Source organism: Thalassophryne amazonica, chromosome 8 (genome assembly GCF_902500255.1).
Source record: "Thalassophryne amazonica chromosome 8, fThaAma1.1, whole genome shotgun sequence".
NCBI lineage: Eukaryota > Metazoa > Chordata > Actinopteri > Batrachoidiformes > Batrachoididae > Thalassophryne > Thalassophryne amazonica.
In genome coordinates, this window is record NC_047110.1 from 111,626,818 (window position 1) to 111,653,504 (window position 26,687).

The window sequence follows — 26,687 nt, forward strand, 5'->3', positions numbered from 1 at the left end:
CACGCAGGCAGACAGACACACACGCACGCAGACAGACACAAACACACACGCAGGCAGACAGACAGACAGACACACGCAGGCACACAGACAGACAGACAGACACGCACGCAGGCAGACAGACACGCACGCAGGCAGACAGACAGACAGACACACACGCAGGCAGACAGACAGACAGACACACGCACGCAGACAGACAGACACACACGCAGGCAGACAGACACACACGCACGCAGACAGACACGCACGCAGACAGGCAGACAGACAGACACGCACGCAGACAGGCAGACAGACACGCAGGCAGACAGACACACACGCAGGCAGACAGACAGACACACATGCAGGCAGACAGACAGACAGACACACATGCAGACAGACAGACACAGACACACACGCAGGCAGACAGACAGACAGACAGACACGCAGGCAGACAGACAGACACACACGCAGGCAGACAGACAGACAGACACACACGCAGGCAGACAGACAGACAGACACACACGCACGCAGGCAGACAGACACAGACACACACGCAGGCAGACAGACAGACAGACAGACACACACGCAGGCAGACAGACACACACGCACGCAGGCAGACAGACACAGACACACACGCAGGCAGACAGACAGACAGACAGACACACACACGCAGGCAGACAGACACACACACGCACGCAGGCAGACAGACAGACAGACAGACACACACACAGGCAGACAGACAGACAGACAGACACACACGCACATACAGACAGACACACACACACACGCAGGCAGACAGACAGACAGACAGACACACACACAGGCAGACAGACAGACACACACGCACATACAGACAGACACACACGCAGGCAGACAGACAGACAGACAGACACACACACACATACAGACAGACACACACGCACATACAGACAGACACACACGCAGGCAGACAGACAGACAGACAGACACACACACACATACAGACAGACACACACGCACATACAGACAGACACACACGCAGGCAGACAGACAGACAGACAGACACACACACACATACAGACAGACACACACGCACATACAGACAGACACACACGCAGGCAGACAGACAGACAGACAGACACACACACACATACAGACAGACACACACGCACATACAGACAGACACACACGCAGGCAGACAGACAGACAGACAGACACACACACACATACAGACAGACACACACACATACAGACAGACACGCATGCAGACAGACAGACAGACACACACATACAGACAGACACGCAGGCAGACAGACAGACACACACACACAGACACACACGCAGGCAGACACACACACATACAGACAGACACGCAGGCAGACAGACAGACAGACAGACAGACACACACGCATACAGACACACACGCAGGCAGACAGACAGACACACACACACATACAGACAGACACACACGCAGGCAGACAGACAGACACACACACACATACAGACAGACACACACGCAGGCAGACAGACAGACAGACACACACACATACAGACAGACACACACGCAGGCAGACAGACAGACAGACACACACACACATACAGACAGACACACACGCAGGCAGACAGACAGACACACACACATACAGACAGACACACAGACAGACACACACACACATACAGACACACACGCACGCATACAGGCAGACACATATGCAGACAGACAGACAGACAGACACACACACACACACGCATACAGGCAGACACATACGCAGACAGACAGACACATATGCAGACAGAGACAGACAGACACACACACACACACGCATACAGGCAGACACACAGACACATATGCAGACAGAGACAGACAGACACACACACACACACGCATACAGGCAGACACATACGCAGACAGACAGACACATATGCAGACAGACACACACACACACAGGCAGACACATACGCAGACAGACAGACACATATGCAGACACGCAGACAGACAGACAGACACACATGCAGACAGACAGACAGACACACACACATACACACACAGGCAGACACATATGCAGACAGACAGACAGACACACACACACACACACACAGGCAGACACATATGCAGACAGACAGACAGACAGACAGACACACACACACACACAGGCAGACACATATGCAGACAGACAGACAGACAGACACACACACACACAGGCAGACACATATGCAGACAGACAGACAGACAGACACACACACACACAGGCAGACACATATGCAGACAGACAGACAGACAGACACACACACACACACACACACACACAGGCAGACACATATGCAGACAGACAGACAGACAGACAGACACACACACACACACACACAGGCAGACACATATGCAGACAGACAGACAGACAGACACACACACACACACACACAGGCAGACACATATGCAGACAGACAGACAGACACACACACACACACACACACACACACACAGGCAGACACATATGCAGACAGACAGACAGACAGACACACACACACACACACAGGCAGACACATACGCAGACAGACAGACAGACACACACACACACACACAGGCAGACACATACGCAGACAGACAGACAGACAGACACACACACACACACACAGGCAGACACATACGCAGACAGACAGACAGACAGACACACACACACACACACAGGCAGACACATACGCAGACAGACAGACAGACACACACACACACACACAGGCAGACACATACGCAGACAGACAGACAGACACACACACAGGCATACAGGCAGACACATACGCAGACAGACAGACAGACACACACACACACAGACAGACACACACACAGGCATACAGGCAGACACATACGCAGACAGGCAGACACATACGCAGACAGACAGACAGACACACACACACACAGACAGACACACACACAGGCATACAGGCAGACACATACGCAGACAGACAGACAGACACACATACACACAGACAGACACACACACAGGCATACAGGCAGACACATACGCAGACAGACAGACAGACACACATACACACAGACAGACACACACACAGGCATACAGGCAGACACATACGCAGACAGACAGACAGACACACACACACACACAGACAGACACACACACAGGCATACAGGCAGACACATACGCAGACAGACAGACAGACACACATACACACAGACACACACACAGGCATACAGGCAGACACATACGCAGACAGACAGACAGACACACAGACAGACAGACACACACACACACGCATACAGGCAGACACATACGCAGGCAGACAGACAGACAGACACACACACACAGGCATACAGGCAGACACATACGCAGACAGACAGACAGACAGACACACACACACACAGGCATACAGGCAGACACATACGCAGACAGACAGACAGACAGACACACACACACACAGGCATACAGGCAGACACATACGCAGACAGACAGACAGACAGACACACACACACACAGGCATACAGGCAGACACATACGCAGACAGACAGACAGACAGACACACACACACGCATACAGGCAGACACATACGCAGACAGACAGACAGACACACACACACGCATACAGGCAGACACATACGCAGACAGACAGACAGACAGACACACACACACGCATACAGGCAGACACATACGCAGACAGACAGACAGACAGACACACACACAGGCATACAGGCAGACACATACGCAGACAGACAGACAGACAGACAGACAGACACACAGGCATACAGGCAGACACATACGCAGACAGACAGACAGACAGACACACACACAGGCATACAGGCAGACACATACGCAGACAGACAGACAGACAGACACACACACAGGCATACAGGCAGACACATACGCAGACAGACAGACAGACAGACACACACACAGGCATACAGGCAGACACATACGCAGACAGACACACAGACACACACACAGGCATACAGGCAGACACATACGCAGACAGACACACACACAGGCATACAGGCAGACACATACGCAGACAGACACACACACAGGCATACAGGCAGACACATACGCAGACAGACACACACACAGGCATACAGGCAGACACATACGCAGACAGACACACACACAGGCATACAGGCAGACACATACGCAGACAGACACACACACAGGCATACAGGCAGACACATACGCAGACAGACACACAGACACACACACAGGCATACAGGCAGACACATACGCAGACAGACACACAGACACACACACAGGCATACAGGCAGACACATACGCAGACAGACAGACAGACACACACACACAGAGACAGACACACACGCAGGCATACAGGCAGACACATACGCAGACAGACAGGCAGGCACACAGACACACACACACACAGGCAGACCCAGCTAATGTAGAAAAGCAAATATCGGAATCAAAATCCTGGGCTCAACTGGTGAGCAATTCTCCCGTCAATCCACAAGCACAAAACGTAACTATAGAATGCGTTTGCAATAGCAGACGTTACGGACAGAGATAAGGACAAGGAGACTAGAGACAAAGGCACAGTCCTATACCGAGTTGCTGAAAAGGAAAACGAGAACCAACAAGCTAAAAGGAGTGAGGATGAAGAGTTCCTAAATGAAATGTTGTACCACATTGGATGCAGAGACCTACAGATGGGGGGGAGTAACTCATTTTGAAAGGCTAGGCAGGTTTGATAAGGACAAGAACCAGGCTGGGAAATATAGACCCATTAAAGTGAGGTTTGTCCTAAAAGATATGAGAGACAGGATGCTAGCCAACCTAACCAAGCTGAAAAATGCTCCAGACAACATCAAAGTTGTAAGCATTAGGCAAGATTTAAATGCAGAACAAAGGATGGAGCTTCACAACAAGGTCCAAGAAGCCAAAGCAAAGTCCAGCAGCTCAGATTCACACTTCTACAGGGTGCAGGGTAACCCAGGTAACTAGACCCTTCAACCTGTGAAGAAAAACCTGTAAGGAATCAAATCCAGCGAATATACGTATCAAACAATACCCATGGTAAAATTGAAACTCAAAATACCTTGATCACAAATTCTGCAAGTTATAAAAACATAACTCTTTAATTTTTTACACTAATGCAGATAGCTTGTCCAACAAGGGAAATGAGCTATTAATTTTAGCTAATGATCTTGTTGTGAAAGTGTAGTGACACGGACCCACAACAGGGGGCGCAAATGAACGGCCAATAGATGAGCCAAAAAGTAACAATTTAATGTTGTGAAATGTGCACAACGAATATACAGACAATCTCAGAATATAATTACAGTCAATCCACAAAGGTGACGTGTGGGCAGGCTCGAGGATAGAAGACGTCTGTCCTGAGAGGAGCCGGAACCACACGATTTCCGCCGCCACAGAACCTGGCGAATACTGGAGCCGCCAAGTCCCGAATTCCCAGGTGATCACCATCCCCGACTGTCGGATCTGGTACTGCTGGCGAGAACAAAGACAGTCAAGTGTGGGTGTGTGTACACCCAGTAACAATAACGGTGGGAATGCCACCTCCACCTCTCACTCAATATGCTGATGTATTTACAGTAATCCCTCAGAGGAAAAGAGTGCCGTCCTGCACTCACTCAGCCTCCACAGGAAGAGGGACCGGTACTCCTGCAAACACTCACAATATACAGCTTAAGATAAACACAAATGGCTGATGATATTACCTCCAATGAAGTACGATATCTCGGCGATGAGGTGGAGATGACGTTTGGGTTTTATGGAGTGAGATGATGAAGAATGAGTGACAGCTGTCAGGAAGTAATGAGTAACAGCTGTCACGCCCGGCTGTGTCCGTGGCGGCAGCGCCCTCTCGTGCCTGAAGCCCGCACTTCAGGCAGGGCGCCCTCTGGTGGTGGGCCAGCAGTACCTCCTCTTCTGGCGGCCCACACAACAGATCTAAAACCTGACATCCTCTGCATTAAAGAAACTTTACCCAAAGGTAATTGTTCAAACATCCAAGTTACTAATCTAGATCATTTAGGGTATCTAACGTATTGTAATAATTCTGCTAGAGGGGTAGCCATTTATGTAAAGAGCCATTATACTATACAAGAATATAAACCATCTGTGGTATATACGGAGTCAGTATGGCTCAAAATAATACTAAAAACAAAGTAGTGCTACTAGGTTGCATCTACAGAAGCCCTAACAGCAGCCAAGAAAACAATGCCAACCTACTTAGACTACTGGAGGAAGTCAGTTCTATTAACTGCGAGTTAGTCATAACAGGTGACTTCAACTACAAAGAGGTGGATTGGGCAAACCATATTGTAAGTGCCAATGATTCTCACCCAGCATCTGTAATGTATGACAAAATAAATGGCTTACTACTATCGCAACTAATAGACAAGCCAACCAGATATAGGCAAGGGGAGAATCAAAACTGCTTAGACTGGATAATAACCAACAGACCTGACAAGATTGAGAATGTGACCCTAGCGGCTCCGCTAGGCACAGAAGGAGACCATTGCACAATAACTTTTACATATGAACTGGAAAAAGATATTACACCAAGGGAATTAGGTTACTGTTATAATAGGGGGGACTATGACTCAATTAGAAAATCTATATATAATATTGACTGGGTGCTCAAGTTCAAAAACTTAGAAATAGATGAATGCTGGACCATCTTCCAAGAGGAATTAAATCAACAAATCGACCTTCACATTCCTAAAAAGAAACCAGCAAAGCACAAAAGTCCATGGGTCAATAGTATGGTCAAAGAGGCAGTTAAAGCCAAAAATAAGAAATGGAAACAATATCTAAAAAATACAAATACTGAAACATGGGCAACATTTACAGAGCATAGTAACAGAGCCAACAGAACTGTGGGCAATAGTAAAGCGAACAATGAGCTACAGTTAGCCAAAGATATCAAGACTAAGCCCAAAGCTTTCTGGAACTACCTCAAACATCAATGGAGGTCAAAAAGACATACAATCTTAAAAACAGCAAAGGGAAAATCGTCACTAATGACGCAGACAAAGCTGAGCTATTCAACTCATAGCTCAACTCAATATAATAACCGGAGACCAACATGGATTCAGAAGTGGAAGATCGTGCTGCACCCAACTGCTGGAGGTCATGGAACTCTGGACCAACATACTGGACCACGGCATCCCACTAGACTGCATTTACCTGGACTTCGCCAAGGCCTTCGACAAAGTCCCTCATCAAAGGCTAATTTCTAAAATTCATTCTCTTGGCATAGGTGGGAACATATTAGGATGGCTAATAGATTTCTTATCAAACAGAACTCAAACAGTTGCAATTAAAGACAAGCAATCAACAAAGAGGTCAGTATCATCTGGAATTCCTCAAGGGAGTGTTTTAGGCCCTGTTATGTTCATTATGTTCATTATAAGTGTTTCTTTTTATTCACCTCTTTTTGCTCTGTATGCACCACTCTGCATTTAATCATTAGTGACTGATCTCTGCTCCCCTCCACAGCATGTCTTTTTCCTGGTTCTCTCCCCTCAGCCCCAACCAGTGCCAGCAGAAGACTGCCCCTCCCTGAGCCTGGTTCGACTGGAGGTTTCTTCCTGTTAAAAGGGAATTTTTCCTTCCCACTGTCGCCAAGTGCTTGCTCATAGGGGGTCGTTTTGACCGTTGGGGTTTTTCTGTAATTATTGTATGGTTTTGCCTTACAATATAAAGCGCCTTGGGGCAACTGTTTGTTGTGATTTGGCGCTATATAAATAAAATTGATTTGATTTGATTATGTTCATCAACGACCTACCCGACGAGGTGTCATCTTCCATAAAATTTTTTGCTGACGATACCAAAATGTTCAGAGCCTTAAGCAGCATCCAAGACCATAAATTATTACAAGACAACCTAAATGCCCTACTGGAATGGTCCAAGAAATGGCAGCTACCCTTTAATATACATAAATATAAAGTTATGCACTTTGGAACCAACAACCCTTCTTTAACGTATAGATGTTAGACAACAACTTAACCACCGATTTGATGGAAAAAGATCTGGGAGTAAATTTTGATGATAAACTTAAATTCTCAAAACATGTAGGAATAATTACTGCACAAGCTAACAGCAGACTGGCCTTAATAAAAAGAACTTTCAGTAACTTACACAATAACTCTCCTTTACAAAGCCCTAGTTAGGCCCATCCTAGAATACTGTACTGTGTGGGGACCAATGCTCAAAAAATACAAGATTGAATTAGAAAAAGTGCAGAAAAGAGCTACCAAACTAATTCTCTGCTTTAAGGAATTGGACTACAATGAACGTCTTTATAAGCTGACTCTGGGCTCAATTTCAGAAGAAGAGTCGATGTTATACAGGTGTTCCGGATTATAAAGCAAATTGACAAGGTTGACCAAAACCAATTTTTCAAACTCACCGAATCAGATAGAACCAGAGGCCATAGATATAAGCTAGTTAAAAGCAATGCAAATAACAACCTCAGGCAGAACTCCTTTGCCATCAGAGTAATTAATGATTGGAACAGCCTCAGTTTCCTGTGACAACTTAAACTCATTTAAGACTGCACTCAAAAAATAATGGTTATATCACCTGGAACGATATGACATGCCCTAAGGCCTAGGTGTAATTAGGTTACATCTTACGAAATACCAATCTGGATATTGATATGTCCTATTAATTTTCTCTTTTTTCTGCTTTATTTCCAAACACAGGTAGTCATCAAGACATCACAACAGATATGAACGTGATATTGGATGATGGCAGGGTGGGGGTACTAAAAAAAAAGCACACACAAAAGATCGATTACCAAAGGGGTGGAGGACATATGGGGCAGGTTGGGGGCCAAATTTGAAAAAATAACACAAATGGCACTAGATAACATTATTTATCATCATCCCCCAATCATACCAGGTAAAACACATTATTACATAGCTGCAGGCATCTGTAACATTACTACAAGACTGACACCCCAAACTACCAAGAAGTTATTTTCAACAATAGTCAATCACACTACATCCAAATAATAGCAGCAATAGACAACACAATCTCATCTATTCACAAACACGGTGCAACACCTATAATAGCTATTATCTACCCAATCCACCTACACACATGGAACCTTCACACGCTACTCAAAAAGAAATCTACATGCCTAAACTACCAGAAAGAATATAACGACATGCAGAAACAATGTGAAGCCACCCTCAGTATGTTAAACAATTATATGACAAGAACGCTGAAAGAAACATTCACACACCACCAGTGTTGCCACAGTTACTTTGAAAAAGTAATCCAATTACTGATTACTCCTTGAAAAAGTAACTTAGTTACTTTACTGATTACTCAATTGTAAAAGTAACTAAGTTAGATTACTAGTTACTTTTTTAGTTACTTTCCCCAGCTGCCGACAACAACCCACGTCAACATGACAATGATACCTGTTTTGCCAAAACTCACTTTATAGTCACCCTTTCTTGACTTCAATGAAAACAAATACTTGTTTTATAAAAAGTAAAATAAAGCCCTCTTTCTTGACCTCATACTTAACTGTTGACAGCACTGTAACAACCTACATTGTTTATAAATGTAACTATTAAATTCTAACATTTTTCTAACATTTAAATTCTCTAAACATTTTACTTGTCAAAATTATTATTATTTTAAGCAGTATTAGTAGTTGTAGTAAAAAACCGCTTCAAAACTGGACCTTTAATCTAGGGGTGTTGTGGGGGAGGGGGGCACATCCCTGCCCCACGCCCCCATTCCATCTGGATTCGCCCCTGCTTTGGCGTATGAGCACAAAGAATGGATAACATTTATTTATGCAGAAAACAGGACCAGATTTACAGGTAAGAAAGTTTTATTGCGTTTTCACATCATGTGGTCCTCAGAAAGAGAGTTTAGCTGCATTTGAGTGGAAAATAGTGTTAGTTGTTGACGCGTCGCGGAGGATCAGCTGTTTTTAACGAGACGATACAGAGCGGCTCAGCTCAGAATTCTAAATAAAGGAGGGAAAAAGTATAAAAATGTCTTTGTAAAGCTCAGTGCAGGTGTGCTGATCACCGCGCTTTAAGAGGTGAGGACGAGTCGAGCAGCTGCAAAAAACTGTGGATGAAAAGCTCACAGCTCACTGAAAGTGGACAGTTCAGTCGAACCCCGACCTCCTGCCCACAGACCAAGTTTAATGCTGCTATCGACCCACAATGAAAAATAATAGTAACGCACAGTGACTTGGAGAAGTAACTTTAATCTGATTACTGATTTGGAAAGATTAACGCGTTAGATTACTCGTTACTAAAAAAAGTGGTCAGATTAGAGTAACACGTTACTAAGTAACGCGTTACCAGCATCACTGCACACCACTAATCCATACCTGTATTCAAAAAAATAGGAAAAACAAAACATATACCATTTACAAGCTTATGCATGACGGATGCCACCCAGGAGAAGAACTTACTAATAGATTTGCCAATAGTTTAAATAGAGCTATATGCAACTTAACAAATCCCTCCATTAATAATACAACCAACCCAGTCCCCCCCCCCCCTCCCCCCCATATCTATGTGTCTCACAATTCTATCTAAATTCCTATAAACAAGAGGTGGGGGATGGCTGAAGCTGTTCAGCACAGAACCGTCATGTTAAACCCTTCCTCTATATGTGCTTACAGTCAGAACCAAATAATTACAATATAGGACGGGCCCGGGGCTCAACCGCAGGTCGGCAAGGACCCGGTTACAGCCCTGAAGCCTATCCCTTTCATTGTATTCATGTCAATGATCCCAAATTCGGACTTAAAACTGCTATATCATATATTCGAAAACATATACTTATACTGGGAGTTAATTTGATCATTGTAAAAAACACAAAAAGTTGTATTATAGGCCTATATCACTGTTGAATTTCTTGGTGACAGATGCACTATGATGAATTTGTTTAATTAAGCACAGGCACTGTATATATGCACGTCTGCTCGTGCAGCCACGTGTATATTTATATATTACTTGTTATAAATTTTTTTGGATTATTGGGAGGTTAACAACCCTGGAGGTTATGGCCTAAAACAACTACAACACACACACACACACACACACACACACACACACACACACACACACACACGCACAGACAGACACACACACACACACGCACAGACACACACGCACGCACAGACACACACACACGCACAGACACACACGCACAGACAGACACACACACGCACAGACACACACGCACAGACAGACACACACACGCACAGACACACACACGCACAGACACACACGCACAGACACACACACACGCACAGACACACACGCACAGACAGACACACACACGCACAGACACACACGCACAGACAGACACACACACACGCACAGACACACACGCACAGACAGACACACACACGCACAGACAGACACACACACACACACGCACAGACACACACGCACGCACAGACACACACACGCACAGACACACACGCACACGCACAGACAGACACACACACAGACACACACACAGACACACACGCACAGACAGACACGCACAGACACACACGCACACAGACACACACACAGACACACACGCACAGACAGACACGCACAGACAGACACACGCACAGACAGACACGCACAGACAGACACGCACAGACAGACACGCACAGACACACACGCACAGACACACGCACGCACAGACACACGCACGCACAGACACACACACGCACAGACACACACACGCACAGACAGACACACGCACAGACAGACACACAGACACACACGCACAGACACACACAGACACACACGCACAGACAGACACACACGCACAGACACACAGACACACAGACACACACGCACAGACACACACAGACACACACGCACAGACACACACACACGCACAGACAGACACACACGCACAGACACACACACACACACGCACAGACACACACAAGACAGACACACACGCACAGACACACACACAGACACACACACGCACAGACGCACACACAGACAGACAGACACACACACAGACAGACACACGCACACACAGACGCACACACACACAGACAGACGCACAGACAGACGCACAGACAGACGCACACACAGACGCACACACAGACACACAGACACACACACAGACACACACACAGACACACACACAGACGCACAGACGCACGCACAGACAGACGCACGCACAGACGCACAGACAGACAGACACACGCACAGACACACAGACACGTACAGACAGACAGACACACACACAGACACACAGACACGTACAGACAGACAGACACACACACAGACACACAGACACACACACAGACAGACACACGCACAGACAGACAGACACACACACAGACACACAGACACACACACAGACAGACACACGCACAGACAGACAGACACACACACAGACAGACACACGCACAGACAGACAGACACACACACAGACAGACAGACACACACACAGACACACGCACAGACAGACACACGCACAGACACACAGACAGACACACGCACAGACAGACACACGCACAGACACACAGACAGACACACGCACAGACAGACACACGCACAGACAGACACACGCACAGACAGACACACGCACAGACACACAGAGACACACGCACAGACAGACACACAGAGACACACGCACAGACAGACAGACACACGCACAGACACACAGACAGACACACAGAGACACACGCACAGACAGACACACGCACAGACACACAGACAGACACACGCACAGACACACACACAGACACACAGACAGACACACGCACAGACACACAGACACAGACACACGCACAGACGCACACACGCACAGACACACAGACACAGACACACGCACAGACGCACACACGCACAGACACACACACAGACACACGCACAGACACACACACAGACACACGCACAGACACACATGCACAGACACACACGCACAGACACACATGCACAGACAGACACACACAGACACACAGACACACACAGACACACACACAGACACACACACATGCACAGACAGACACACACATAGACAGACAAACACACTCTCTCTCTCACCACTTTTCTCTGAGCCGCTCTGAGTTCATCCAGTAAACGTTCCAGGATGATGTCAGTCAAAGAGACAGTGAGGGACTGTCTCAGCTCGCTGCATGGAGGGACGGATGGAGGACAACTTGTTAGGAGCAATAAATGAACAAATTTCTGCTAATCAGTAATCAATAATTGATGATTTTATTTGTTTGTGTGTTTTTACCGCAGCCTGCTGTTGATGATCAGACCCGTTCTCTCCACCAGAACACTTCTGACAAACGTGTGTGTGTGGCTGCGTCTCATGGACACACACTCCTGAAAACGCTCACACACACTGGAATGTTGGAGTGCACAAGGACACACTCCATCCACACTTCTCAACAGGTCCTGAGCCCCGTCCTGGAAGACAAAAACTGGACTAAGTACACGTCAAACACATGACCAACAGAAATGAACAAACAGGAAAAAAAAAAATCAATCCACATCAATCAACATTCATCAGTCTTTATCTATCCAACTGTATATACTCTATAACCTATCTACCCCAGACTGTATATACTCTATAACCTATCTACCCCAGACTGTATATACTCTATAACGTATCTATCCGAATGCATATACTCTATAACGTATCTACCCGAATGCATATACTCTATAACGTATCTACCCCAGACTGTATATACTCTATAACGTATCTACCCCAGACTGTATATACTCTATAACCTATCTACCCCAGACTGTATATACTCTATAACCTATCTACCCGACTGTATATACTCTATAACCTATCTACTCCAAACTGTGTATACTCTATAACGTATCTACCCCAGACAGTATATACTCTATAACGTATCTACCCCAGACTGTATATACTCTATAACGTATCTACCCCAGACTGTATATACTCTATAACGTATCTACCCCAAACTGTATATACCCTATAACGTATCTACCCCAAACTGTATATACCCTATAACGTATCTACCCCAGACTGTATATACCCTATAACGTATCTACCCAACTGTATATACTCTATAACGTATGTACCCAACTGTATATACTCTATAACGTATCTACCCCAAACTGTATATACTCTATAACGTATCTACCCCAGACTGTATACGAGGTCTGCGAGAAAAATAACGTACCTTTTTATTTTTTCAAAAACTATATGGATTTGAATCACGTGCGATTACATCAGCCAACCTTGAACCCTCGTGCGCATGCGTGAGTTTTTTCACGCCTGTCGGTTACGTCATTCGCCTGTGAGCAGGCTTTGAGTGAGGAGTGGTCCACCCCCCCTCATCGGAATTCCTTTGTCTGACTTCTTCCTGAGGGACTGGTGCTTTGCTTTATCAAAATTTTTTCAGAACCTGTGAGGCAGATCGAAGTGGACACCATTCAAGAAATTCAGCTGGTTTTCGGTGAAAAGTTTAACGGCTGATGAGAGATTATGGAGTCTTACTGTCGCTGTAAGGACTTCCCACAGAGCGGGACGTCGCGCCGCGCTGTGAGGCGCCGTTGTCAGCCTGTTTCGAGCTGAAAACCTCCAAATTTAAGCCTCTGTTGACCCAGGATGTCATGAGAGAACAGAGAAGTTTCAGAAGAGCTCGGGATCAGCAGTTTATCTGGACATTCCACTGTTAAAGGAGATTTTGTAATGAAAGACGTGCGGATGGATTGGCACGTTGGCAGGCAGCCGGTGCGGTGCGGCGGCACAGGAAAAACACCTCCGTGTTGATAACCATTTGTAAAAACCAGACGGCTTTTGATGGCTTTCAGTAGAGTGAGTATCTGAGAAATTGTTTAACAGCTGGACATGTTCAAACTTGTCCTTAAGGCTTCCAACGGAGGTGTTTTTCCTGTGGCGGCGCGCCGCGCCAGCTGTCTGCCAATGCGCCAATCTATCCGCACGTCTTTCATTACAAAATCTCCTTTAAAAGTGGAATGTCCGGATAAACTGCTGATCCCGACCTCTTCTGAAAGTTCTCTGTTCTCTCACGACGTCCTGGGTCAACAAAGGTTTAAATTTGGAGGTTTTCAGCTCGAAACAGGCTGACGACGGCGCCTCAGAGCGTGAAGCGACGTCCCGCTCCGTGAGAAGTCCTTAAAGCGACAGTAAGACTCCATAATCTCTCATCAGCCGTTAAAATTTTCAACGAAAACCAGCTGAATTTCTCAAATGGTGTCCACTTCGATCTGCCTCACAGGTTCTGAAAAAATTTTGATAAAGCAAAGCGCCAGTCTCTCAGGACGAAGTCAGACAAAGGAATTCCGACGAGAGGGGTGGACCACTCCTCACTCAAAGCCTGCCCACAGGCGAATGACGTAACCGACAGGTGTGAAAAAACTCTTGTATGCCCACGAGGGTTCAAGCTTGTCTGATGTAATCGCACGTGATTCAAATCCATATAGTTTTTGAAAAAAATAAAAAGGTCAGATACTTTTCTCACAGACCTCGTATACTCTATAACGTATGTACCCAACTGTATACACTCTATAACATATCTACCCCAGACTGTATATACCACAGGCTGTAGATATCCCATAATGAATACATTCCATGCTGTATGTAGTGCCATATTATATGATGTATGGTACCTGTATGGCTCTTGTGAATTCACTGGTGAGGGCATCAGCAGCTTCAGTCAGGATGTTGGTCACCAGCTCTCCGTCAGTGTCCGACCCTGATGCAGCTTCACACACAGACGGCAGCAGCTGCGAGTCAGAATAAATGTGTGTATTTGAGTATCGTCACTATTTTAACACGTTTGTCATAATGCAGTCAGAGTAGACTTTGAAACGGTGCTTTTACAAAACCTTCAGATTTTTGTGCAGCAGTTTGTGGTGTACAAACCCAGGCGAACATACTTTGAGGGTCTGCCTGGTGTTGTGAAGGACTTCCCACGCCGTCAGGACGTCACTCTGGACTTCCTGAATGTTGCAGTGGGTCAAACAGTGGAGATCGTCCTCCAGCTGCTGACACAGACCCTGAAGGAGCTGAGACAGAGAGACAACCAACATCAGATCAACACTGGGAACCAGAACACGCCCAAATGGGAACCGATGGATTTTAAAAAAGCGTCACCACCAAGCGGGCTGGAACCATTCTGATTTTGAATGAATCGAGTCACCTTACTTGCGCAAAAAACATTAAAAGATTTAAAAAGGTTAAACAGACTATGACAGTTTGACCTTTGATTTTTTCCCCTTTCTGAACCACAACTTCAAGCGCAACACAAAATATGTAAAACAGTTTTTCTTATTATTATAATCAGTAATGGCCCTTGGGTAAGGTCCCAAATCCCAAAGTTGCTCCTGGTGTGCTGACATCAGTTTGTTAATGTGAGGCATCACTGTAAAGCACCGTGAGCATGTATACGCTATAGATATGCAGTAAATTAAATTATCAAGCTCTTAATATCATAATTATTATTTGTGTCTGTGTGGAACAGAGCTGTTTCAGGTTCGAACTAACAGAAATGACACCATTTATTTGTATTTCATAGTGGTGTAGTGATTTATTTGTGATTTTTTTTTTTTTTTTTACCCTGTCAGACTGTTGAGTTGGGAGCGTTTGCTGAAGTTCGTCACTGTTGGACCTCCGCTGGTTGTTTCTTCGTAAACACTGCTGAATCTAAACACACAACAACAAAATGCCTGTTTACGTTCAGTCATGTGACCAGATCAGAATGAATCATGGTTGCCAGGAAACGAGTAAATTGTAATTATTTTTTGACCCAATGTACAGAATTAATTTAGAATTCCAAAGTTGTAGAATTTTTATGAACTTGTACAACATTTGGTTGATAAACAGAGTATTGGAGCGCGGTGGAGGTACGCTCTCTCAGTGGACACCAGCTTTATTCTAGTTGTGTTGACAGATTGAATAAAACGGGACCTTGTGCAGTGCGTCATTGGTTCGGTCGGGGTTGATGTGGTAACTCTGAGTGATGTCCATCAGAGGCAGAGACACCTGCTGCAGGGTGAAGTTTCTGTTCAACATTAAAACACACCATCAGAATTATCATCTCTATCCTCCGGACACAAACCGTCTGAAGTGTAACGCCGACATATGTCCCCGCTTTGCTTTTATACCTCTCCAGAGCATCAGCCACGTCCTGGAAGCCTCTGAAGGTCACATTGTTTCTGTCCCACGTCAGACACCTCCAAAGAAAGACAAACTATTCAACTTAACGAAATGATTCCAGTTAATGAGCCAATTATTAGAGCATGTTTGGATACGCCTAAGACGTCACATGTTACCAACTCAATAGATCATTAACGGGGTCCAGGACATTTTACCGTAACTTCAGAAAGTCCCACTTTAAGCCATTTCCTTTCAGTATAATGTTCAGTTTGCTGCATATCAAAAAGTTCAGAACAGCCTTCGCTTTGTGAACGTGAGATACACATTTATCTATAAAAGTAAAGGGGTGTCTTGACTTGGGAACCTTAAGCACTGCACACAAGTGCACTAATCACTTGGCCATCACAACAAACATTTATGTAGAACGTTGGCTAAAAGGTATAATTTCGCTCTAACCCTAAAAATATGGAATTCTCAATCCATCTCATTATATATATATATATATATATACACACACATGAGGTCTGTCAATAAAGTAACATGTCCAGCTCTCCACAATTTTCTCTGATACTTACTGGTAAGCATTGAAAGCCGAGATAGGCATGTCCAAACTTGTCCTCTGACACGCCGAAACGGAGGTGTTCCTTTGTCTCGCTTCCAAAGCGAATCGGTCTTTACGCGCGAAGCCTCCGCGCAGCTTTCCATGACAAAATCTCTTGTTAAAAGTGAAATCTGCTGGAAAATGGCTGATGTCCAGCTCTTGTGATAACCAGAGAAAGAGCACACGACGGTCTCGTATCCACAGAGCCATCCGTTTAGAAATGGTCCGGTGGCTTGTGCCGCGTCTTCGCAGCTTGGAGCGCGGTGCGCTGAGCGTCCTTAAAGGGGTCCTTAAAGCCATAATAACAGTCATTCTCTGTGAAGCCCGTAAAATTTTCACTGAAAGCCAGATACATTTTTCTAATGGTTTCCAGGTGCCAGTCTCTAACAGCTTCTGAAAAAATTCTGATGGAAAAAAAGTCCTTTTTATTCTGCCATTTCCAGACAATGAAAATCCGACGAGGGGGCGGGACCACTCCTTCCCAAGGCGTGCTCACAGGCGAATGACGTCACCGACAGGCGTGGAAAAACTCACACATGCGCACCAGGGTTCAAGCTTGTCTGACGTAAAAACATATGAATGAAATCCATATAGTTTTTGAAAAAAATAAAGAGGACCGTTACTTTATTGACAGACCTCGTCTTTAATTTAATATATTTAATATATCAAATGAATCCTAATCATTTGAATAAAGGAATAAAATCCTTCAGTGATTAAAACACTGATGTTCGTGTCTCTAAAACATCTGTGACTGCTGCCTTAATAAAAAAGAAATTGCGTTATTGATCGTGAAAAACTAATTAACTAATCTTTCAATGTGTTTTCCGAAAGTGATGTTGCTTGTGTAGAAGAGTAAAAAGTAAAAGTAAACCATTTTCTGGTTGGTGGAAAGGTTTTTTTTTTTTCTTGGAGCGATTAACATTATTTCACTTTTCCACATTTTGTTATGTTACAGCCTTCTTCCAAAATGGATTAATTTTTTTTTTCTTCAAAATTCTACACATAATACCCCATAATGACAATATAAATTTTTTTTTTTGGATTTTTGCAAATTTATTAAAAATAAAAAAAATACTAATAAATCACATAAGATGAGATGTTGATGTATGATGTACGATGATGTATGAGATGTTTCTACAGCTTAATTGGAGTCCACCTGTGGTAAATTCAGTTGATTGGACATGATTTGGAAAGACACACCTGTCTACATATAAGGTCCCACAGTTGACAGTCAGAGCACAAACCAAGCATGAAGTCAAAGGACTTGTCTGTGGACCTCTGAGACAGGATTGTCTGGAGACACAAATCTGGGGAAGGGAACAGAAACATTTCTGCTGCTTTGAAGGTCCCAATGAGCACAATGGCCTCCATCATCTGTAAATGGAAGAAATTCAGATCCACCAGGACTCTTCTCAGAGCTGGCCGCTCGTCTAAACTGAGCAATTGGAGAAGGACCTTAGTCAGGGAGGTGACCAAGAACCCGATGATTGCTTTGTCAGAGCTCCAGCATTCCTCGATGAAGAGAGGAGAAACTTCCACAAGGACAGCCATCTCTGCAGCAATCCACCAATCAGGCCTGTGTGGTAGAGTGTCCAGATGGAAGCCACTCCTTAGTAAAAGGCACATGGCAGCCCACCTGGAGTTGGACAAAAGCCACCTGAAGGACTCTCAGACCAGGAGAAGCAAAATTCTTTGGTCTGATGAGACAAAGATTGAACTCTTTGGCGTCATGTTTGGAGGAAACCAGGCACCATCCCTACAGTGAAGCATGATGGTGGCAGCATCATGCTGTGGGGATGTTTTTCAGCAGCAGATGAATGCAGCAATGTACAGAGACATCCTGGATGAAAACCTGCTCCAGAGCGCTCTTAACCTCAGACTGGGGCGACAGTTCATCTTTCAGCAGGACAATGACCCTAAACACACAGCCAAGATATCAAAGGAGTGTCTTCAGGACAACTCTGTGAATGTCCTTGAGTGGTCCAGCCAGAGCCCAGACCTGAATCTGATTGAACATCTGTGGAAAGATCTGAAAATGTCTGTGCACCGACACTCCCCATCCAACCTGATGGACCTTAAGAGGTGCTGCAAAGTGGAATGGACCAAACTGTTCAAAGATAGGTGCACCAAGCTTGTGGCATCATGTTCAAGAAGACTTGAGGCTGTAATTGCTGCCAAAGGTGCACCAACAAAGTATTGAGCAAAGGATGTGAATACTTACGTACGTGTGATTTCTTAGTTTTTATTTTTAATAAATTTGCAAAAAAAAAAAATAATCATGTAATTTTGGGATGCTGTGAGTAGAATTTTGAGGGAAGAAATAAATTTACTACATTTTGGAATAAGGCTGTAGCATAAGATGTGGAAAAAGTGAAGCAATGTGAACACTTTCTGGATGCTCTGTAAATATACTCTGTAAAAATACTGTCTGTTGTTTACTCTTTATCAGCTGGTTCTTATTGGCTATTTGTGGAAGTAAAGTTCTTCCCAGTTGAATGTGTGAGTAGTTGAATCAGATGTGATTAATTGAGCACCTCAGTGTGGTGTTGCTCATGAGAGCTTTGGCTAACATCTTTGCTCCGGTGTCTCCGATGGCGTTTCCACTCATGTCCAGTTCGGCCAGAGTGGTGTGGCTGCCCAGAGCGCTGATCAGGATGTGAATGCCCGTCTTCAGTTTGGAATCTCTCACTGACAGAGACTGTAAGGACTGCACACAAACGCTCGGTTTTAGTCACTTTGAGGACATCAACTTCGCTCAGTAACCCAAAGAATTTAGTCTTTGGGCCAAGTAGGTTTTTATTACCACTTTAGGGACTAAGCAACACTTACAATCCAGCCTCAGTGTACCGTGGCCTACACAAAAATGTATGGTGGCCATCCATGGTGGCAGCTGTAGCCAGGTAGGGATCAATGAAGAATTATACACAGCTGTCAAAATTTAGAAATGCTCCAAACATATTGAAAAGAAAAATGGCAAGAACAGTGACACATTTCAAAAGTTAAAGTTGCTCCAATTTCGGTAAAACGTATTTCAAACTATTGCTTGAGTTAAGAGAGTTTTAAAAAGGAATACTTTGCACCATCTGTCACACTTAGTTCTCAAGTTACGGGGTAACAAATGTCATATGTCAAAAAATCCAATGGACGCTGCTGACATTGTTTCACCTTTACTTTGGAGAGCAAACATTCAACACAGTCAAAACTATTCCAGAGATCAGACCAAGACTACATAGAAAACAGTGGGGGGGGAGCCTAGAATATGATCTGTGGTTGTTGTTTTGAGTATTAAAATGCAAAAAAGTGTTCTTGACTTTCAAAAAAATACTTGGACCTAGTGTGGTGCCCGTGGGGATCCATAGGATCTAGATTGGGTAGTCTTTATAAAATAGGTAGCAGACATTTTTCAAGGGTGGTAATAAACTGTGCTGTTTCTATAATGAGTTGGAATGGTGTGTGAGTCCAGAATGTTTTAGAACCTTAGACCTCAACAGTTTTTAGAAGAACAACTCAACCCTTTTATTTCCTGTGAATTATGTAATTTTTTAATGTTAATTTACTGTCAATGTATTTATAAATTGTTTAGGTTCTTGTTATCATATACACACTATTATTATTATTATCATTATTATTATTATTATTATTATTATTATTTTTATTTTATTATTACTTCCATTTTGTAATTTGATTTTTAAATCGACCACAATGGAAATAAGTGTTTTCACTTTCTTGTGTCAGCAATGTATTTTTAACATATTTACAATAATATTATGTACTTACATTGAATTTACTAAATAAAATCAAGCACACTTTTAATATACTGATGATTTACCGCCTTATGCTGGAATGGCATGAGTCCAGAATGTAAATATTGTTCATACCAAACAGCAAATGTCAGCTCTTCACAGTTTGTGTGTGATCAAAATTGCATGCACGCTCGCACACAGAGCTTTTTGTCTTTTCTGCATTCTGCTGTAAGCAGGTGCTTTTAATTTGACAAACAGTGTTTGTCAGAAGACATTAAAAGCACTCCACTTTTCACTTATGGTACTGACATGACACTTAAGTCACGCATGGTAACAGCAACATAACACTTAACTAAACTGAATAAATCAATTAAATTACAAAAACGTAACAAATCAATGACACTAACAACACTGTTAAACTATCATAAACTACAATAACAATATTTAAAACCCCAAAACCCTGAACTCCCATGGTGCATTGCTGCACAATGTCCATTGTTTCTGGTTTGTTATAATCACTAATTTCTCAAAAAATATTTGTCCTGTCAACTTTCTGTTTTTGTATTCTTCATCCTTGACTCAAAATATATAAGCAAGCCAAACGGTAAATGTCAGCTCTTCCTGGTTTCTCCGTGATCGTAGCCATACACACGTACACACACAGAGGCCACTTGGCTATTATAACATAGATACTTAAAAAATATTTACTTACAGACTCTTCGTCCTGGACGAGCTGAGCGATACGATGGAGGACGTCACTGAGAGCTCTGATTACACAAAAAGCACCAATTAACACAAGAACGTCTGCATCCATCAGACTCAGTGCAGTGGATACTACACAACACACACACACTTCAATTTTCAATTTCAATTCATTTTCATTTCTATAGCGCCAAATCACAACAAAGTTGCCTCAAGGCACTTCACATAAGTAAGGTCTAACCTTACCAACCCCCAGAGCAAGAACACAGGTAACAGTGGTAAGGAACAATTCCCTCTGATGATTTGAGGAAGAAACCTCAAGCAGACCAGACTCAAAGGGGTGACCCTCTGCATGGGCCATGATACAGACACAAATGACAAAACAATTCACAAAACGAATATACAGGAAATTTTGCTGGTGCACAGAACAGGAGGGTTTTAGAAACAGATACCACACCCATCTCTGGATGGAGTCATGTGCGTGCGCACGCGTGCACAGGGCTCCATCGCACACGTATGCACGTGCACACACACACACACACACACACACACACACACACACACACACACACACACACACACACACACACACACACACCTGGACTTCATGGGAAAGTTCCTCCCCAATGCGAGGTGTCGAAGTGAGCGACATCGACCGATGGACAGAATCAGCATCACCATGTCGTTGTCCAAACCTGCACAGACACATAACTTTACTGTCACACATAGCGACAACATCCGACCATACAAACTGAAAGCTTTTTGGTAGATTTGGAGCATCTCCTTCTGGTGTCCTTTACGTTAATGTGTTCCTGTTATTTGTGTGTTTGCAGCTTGTTACTCTTTGTGTCAGGTTTAAGGAAAAAATTCTGATAAATGTCTATTTAAAACTTAAACTGTCTCTGATCTGCATCTGGAACACAAAGTCCAGGATCCACGACACACACAGCACAGACAATAATAAAAATAATAATAATAATAATATGATCAGCTTTCTCTGTTAAAATTTCTAAAATTATCGTCATTAAACTTAAATCTTAAATCTGGACAAATATGAACTCAATAAAAATATCAAAACCAAAATAAAGTAAGGGCACATTTTAATAAGACAAATCATTTTTATAGAAAGTTTTCTTTTAAAGTCTGGGGGATGAATACATGAACATTTTCTTGGAATTCATTTCCATCAATCACTCAGAAACACAGACAGTACACAGACAGTATACAGACAGTAAGGTCCTGTGTGGTAAATCTTTGTGGGGTGACTGAGCAAGAAGGAAAAAAGTGAGGGAAACCACCAAGACACCTCTGGGTGAGTTGGCTGCGTACACCTTGTGCCTGTTAAACAGCTTCATGGCAGATGGATTTTCTTGAAGAGAGATGAAATTTCAGCTGCATCCTGTCAGAAGGTACATGGGAGCCCCGAGCCTAGACTGGGTCAGTTTTCTTTTACTAAACGTACCGTTGTCAGAGATATCCAGACTGGTGATGCCTGTAGCCTCACAGATGTGCTCCTGAATCACCTGAGCCCCGGCTGAACCCAGCTGAAACATGGATCATAAACATACGCTTCAAATCCTCACTAAAGACACAAGACCTGCAGCTAGTCGAGTCAGATCAGTGAGTGAGTGAGTGAGTGAGTGAGTGCACCTCACAGCTGCTGATGTCCAGCTCCAGACTGCACAGGAGACCATTGGTTGCCAAACCCTGCAGTAAAAACCTGCAGGTTCCACAGAAAATGTGTTCGTATCAGAGATCACCTGATGAGGGTGTTTGTTCCAGTCCAAATGCAAACCTACAGCTCATTACAAAAAGTTTATGTGTGTTAAAACGTGCACAAATGCAGCACTCGCACAAAACATGGATGCTGATCTACTAACGGTGCACACTGAGGACTGTGTCTTTCAAATGATCAAATTAGCTCATAGTGTCCCTTTAGTGTGTTAATATTCATGAATATGCAGTTTGGGGTTTGTCCACTTGACTGCACAAAATTTGAGGAGGAAAGATGCAAATAGCCGATGTTTGCACCTGCAACATGCTTTATCAAAGACAAAAGGAAATTTATGGGGTGCTGATAGCGTCTGTTCCCGCCCATTCTGTGTGGAGTTTGCATGTTCTCCCCGTGTCTGCGTGGGGTTCCTCCCATAATCAAAAACATGCTTATTTAGGGTCTGCTCCTTTCTCTGCCCCTGACATCTGGAGTTGGTCACCGGGTGCTGGACTGTGGCTGCCCACTGCTCCTAGTAGCTGAACTGTGTCTAACGGTAATTAGGATGGTTAAATGCAGAGGACATGTTTTGTTGTATGTATGTATACATGTTTAATGACAATAACGTTTCTATTTTATACTTTTGTGTCTCTGAAACCTTGGCATTAACTTGCTGCCCTTTGTGCTTGTTTCTTTAAGAATAAATGTCTCTACGTGTAGCAGGTGGACCACAGACACACCAGAGTCTACATGGGGGGATGGAACACAGCAGAATTATTCACCAGTTTCATAAAATAACTACGGATGCAACCAGGGCCGTGCTGGGAACATTTTTCAGCCCAGGAGTTTCATATCCAACCGGCCCATAAACCGCCAGTGCACAGCGATAATAAGAGTTCTGCTGTGGCATTTAAATCCAGCATTTATGTGCTGACTGACTGTGAAAATTGGGTGGCTTATAATAGAAAGTAAAAGTTAGTTAGTTAAAACAAGAACGGTATTGTTAACTCACCAGTGCACCACCTAAGGCTGGGCTTACACTGTGCGATTTTTGGCCCTTTTTCAGCCGATTTTTCACTCGTGCGAGAATTTTTTGATCGTGCCGAGTTTCAGCTTAATCGTGCGTCCTGCATCGTGCAGTCTACATGGAGTAACGAGCTGCGTTTAACATCTCAGGACCACCTCCCGATGGGGAATCATATGGTCGAATAAAAAAACCTGTTTGATATTTTGGTCGGCCGTCTTGACTTGCGAGGGTTCCGCACTGCTGAAGCAGCGCTACAAGCGTCTACGCGCTGATTACCTCGCGCACTGTGCGTGTGCAAACACCGGAGAGAGCAAAGAGTGATCTCATGTAAAGTCTTGTGTTTTTTTATTGCATTCCCTCCCAATAACCTAATATCATCCCTTACCAAAAAATAGTACTGATAAGTATATAAAAAGTAAACTAGAAGTATACTTGAAACATACTTGCATATACTACTTTTTGGTAAGGGATATTAAAGTTCATGCCTATCAGCGCGCACAGTGAGTGGAATCAGGTGGGGGGGAGACTGAACGTATATGCGCGCGCACACACACACAGCAGACAACAACAGGATTTACAACAGATGAGCACAGCTGTAAGACTCCGTATGAAATATAATTTATTTATACAACAGTGTAAGTAGCAACACCTGTCATGAATGTTTACGTTTTCTTTTTTTACCGTTGTCTCGTGAATCATGTTGCTGTCTGCTGTGTGTGCGTGCACGCATATACGTTCAGTCTCCCCCACCTGATTTCACTCACTGTGCGCGCTGACAGACATGAAATAAATTTTTTTTAAAAAGAAAAAAAAAAAGCTTCTGTTACGTTTTGCTTTTGGAAACACCAGTCCGACGTGTGGTTTTTGAACGTACAATGTGAGCAGTCAGATGGCATCAGAGCATCGGGCCGTACAGTGTGAGAACATGAATCGTGCGCTCTGAACTTTTTAAACCCTGCGGTTTTGTCACACAATTTGAGCTGGAGCCAAGTACAATGATTGAAAATATCGTACAGTGTCTGCCCAGCCAAGTCAGTGAAGTCTGTAAGTAGCTGGAAGAGGTGGTACTGGACTACAAATGTTGATACGACTGACATCCTGGCTTCAACAGGCATGCAGCCTGTTTTGCCCGGCCCTATTTACCATTTCCCTCTTCGCTCTGTCTTCTTGAAAAAATATCTGTCAGCTTTGCACACTTGGCAGCATCTTCCTCCAAAGCTTTTCTTTTTCTTAATCCACCTGGCTTTTTTCTGTCCATCTTTTCACTCATGGACCACTGTAATGAATGCATAGAGGTGTTAAACATGTAATGGTATGTCCCTACCTTAGGCTTTGGAAAAGATAACAGCGTTGCAAAAGAAGCAGTCTTAAGTTATTTTCTTGTGAATTTTCGTGATTGTAAAACATTTATAACACTTAAGCCCCTTTCACACCGGGGCTGCTCCCAGTTGCTCCCTGTGGCATTATGACGACGCAGGAATATCTGCGTCAGGTGTGCGCAGCAGGGGGCAGAGAGGAGGTGAGAACGCAGCCTGCAGGTTTCTGCACAGAGAAGTCAGAGTGCACAGTTTGGCTGCAGACAGACTGTGCACTCTGACTTCTCTTCTACTTGTTCTTGTGCAGAGCTGCAGAGCTGCAGGGCTGCGCTCTCAGTTCTGTTATAGTTTATCTTTCCTCCCTTGAGCGCAAGATGCTCGTGCATGCGCGTGCACGAACATTGGGGAGATGTCTGGAGTTCTACTTGATGTTGACATGTCCTGGACTTATGTCCTTTTTTAACTGTGATGAGAGAGTCTGAGGAGAGAAAGGAACTAACTGCCTGCAGACAATTTTTTTTTCTTTTCTTTCCTCCTTTG

General features: G+C 44.1%; 1 protein-coding gene across 1 annotated transcript in view; it reads right to left on the minus strand.

The window, feature by feature from the left end:
- carmil2 (capping protein regulator and myosin 1 linker 2) overlaps window positions 1-26,687 on the minus strand; it is a 125,747-nt gene that overhangs the window by 57,931 nt on the left and 41,129 nt on the right. The window contains exons 17-28 of the mRNA XM_034177275.1: window positions 23,744-23,813; window positions 23,556-23,637; window positions 22,692-22,788; window positions 22,104-22,158; window positions 20,183-20,355; window positions 17,056-17,124; window positions 16,859-16,952; window positions 16,508-16,594; window positions 15,829-15,957; window positions 15,559-15,675; window positions 13,181-13,356; window positions 12,985-13,072 (exon numbers count right to left, since the gene is read on the minus strand). Coding sequence (XP_034033166.1) covers window positions 12,985-13,072; window positions 13,181-13,356; window positions 15,559-15,675; window positions 15,829-15,957; window positions 16,508-16,594; window positions 16,859-16,952; window positions 17,056-17,124; window positions 20,183-20,355; window positions 22,104-22,158; window positions 22,692-22,788; window positions 23,556-23,637; window positions 23,744-23,813 — 1,237 coding nt within the window. The remainder of the gene's footprint in view (window positions 1-12,984; window positions 13,073-13,180; window positions 13,357-15,558; window positions 15,676-15,828; window positions 15,958-16,507; window positions 16,595-16,858; window positions 16,953-17,055; window positions 17,125-20,182; window positions 20,356-22,103; window positions 22,159-22,691; window positions 22,789-23,555; window positions 23,638-23,743; window positions 23,814-26,687) is intronic.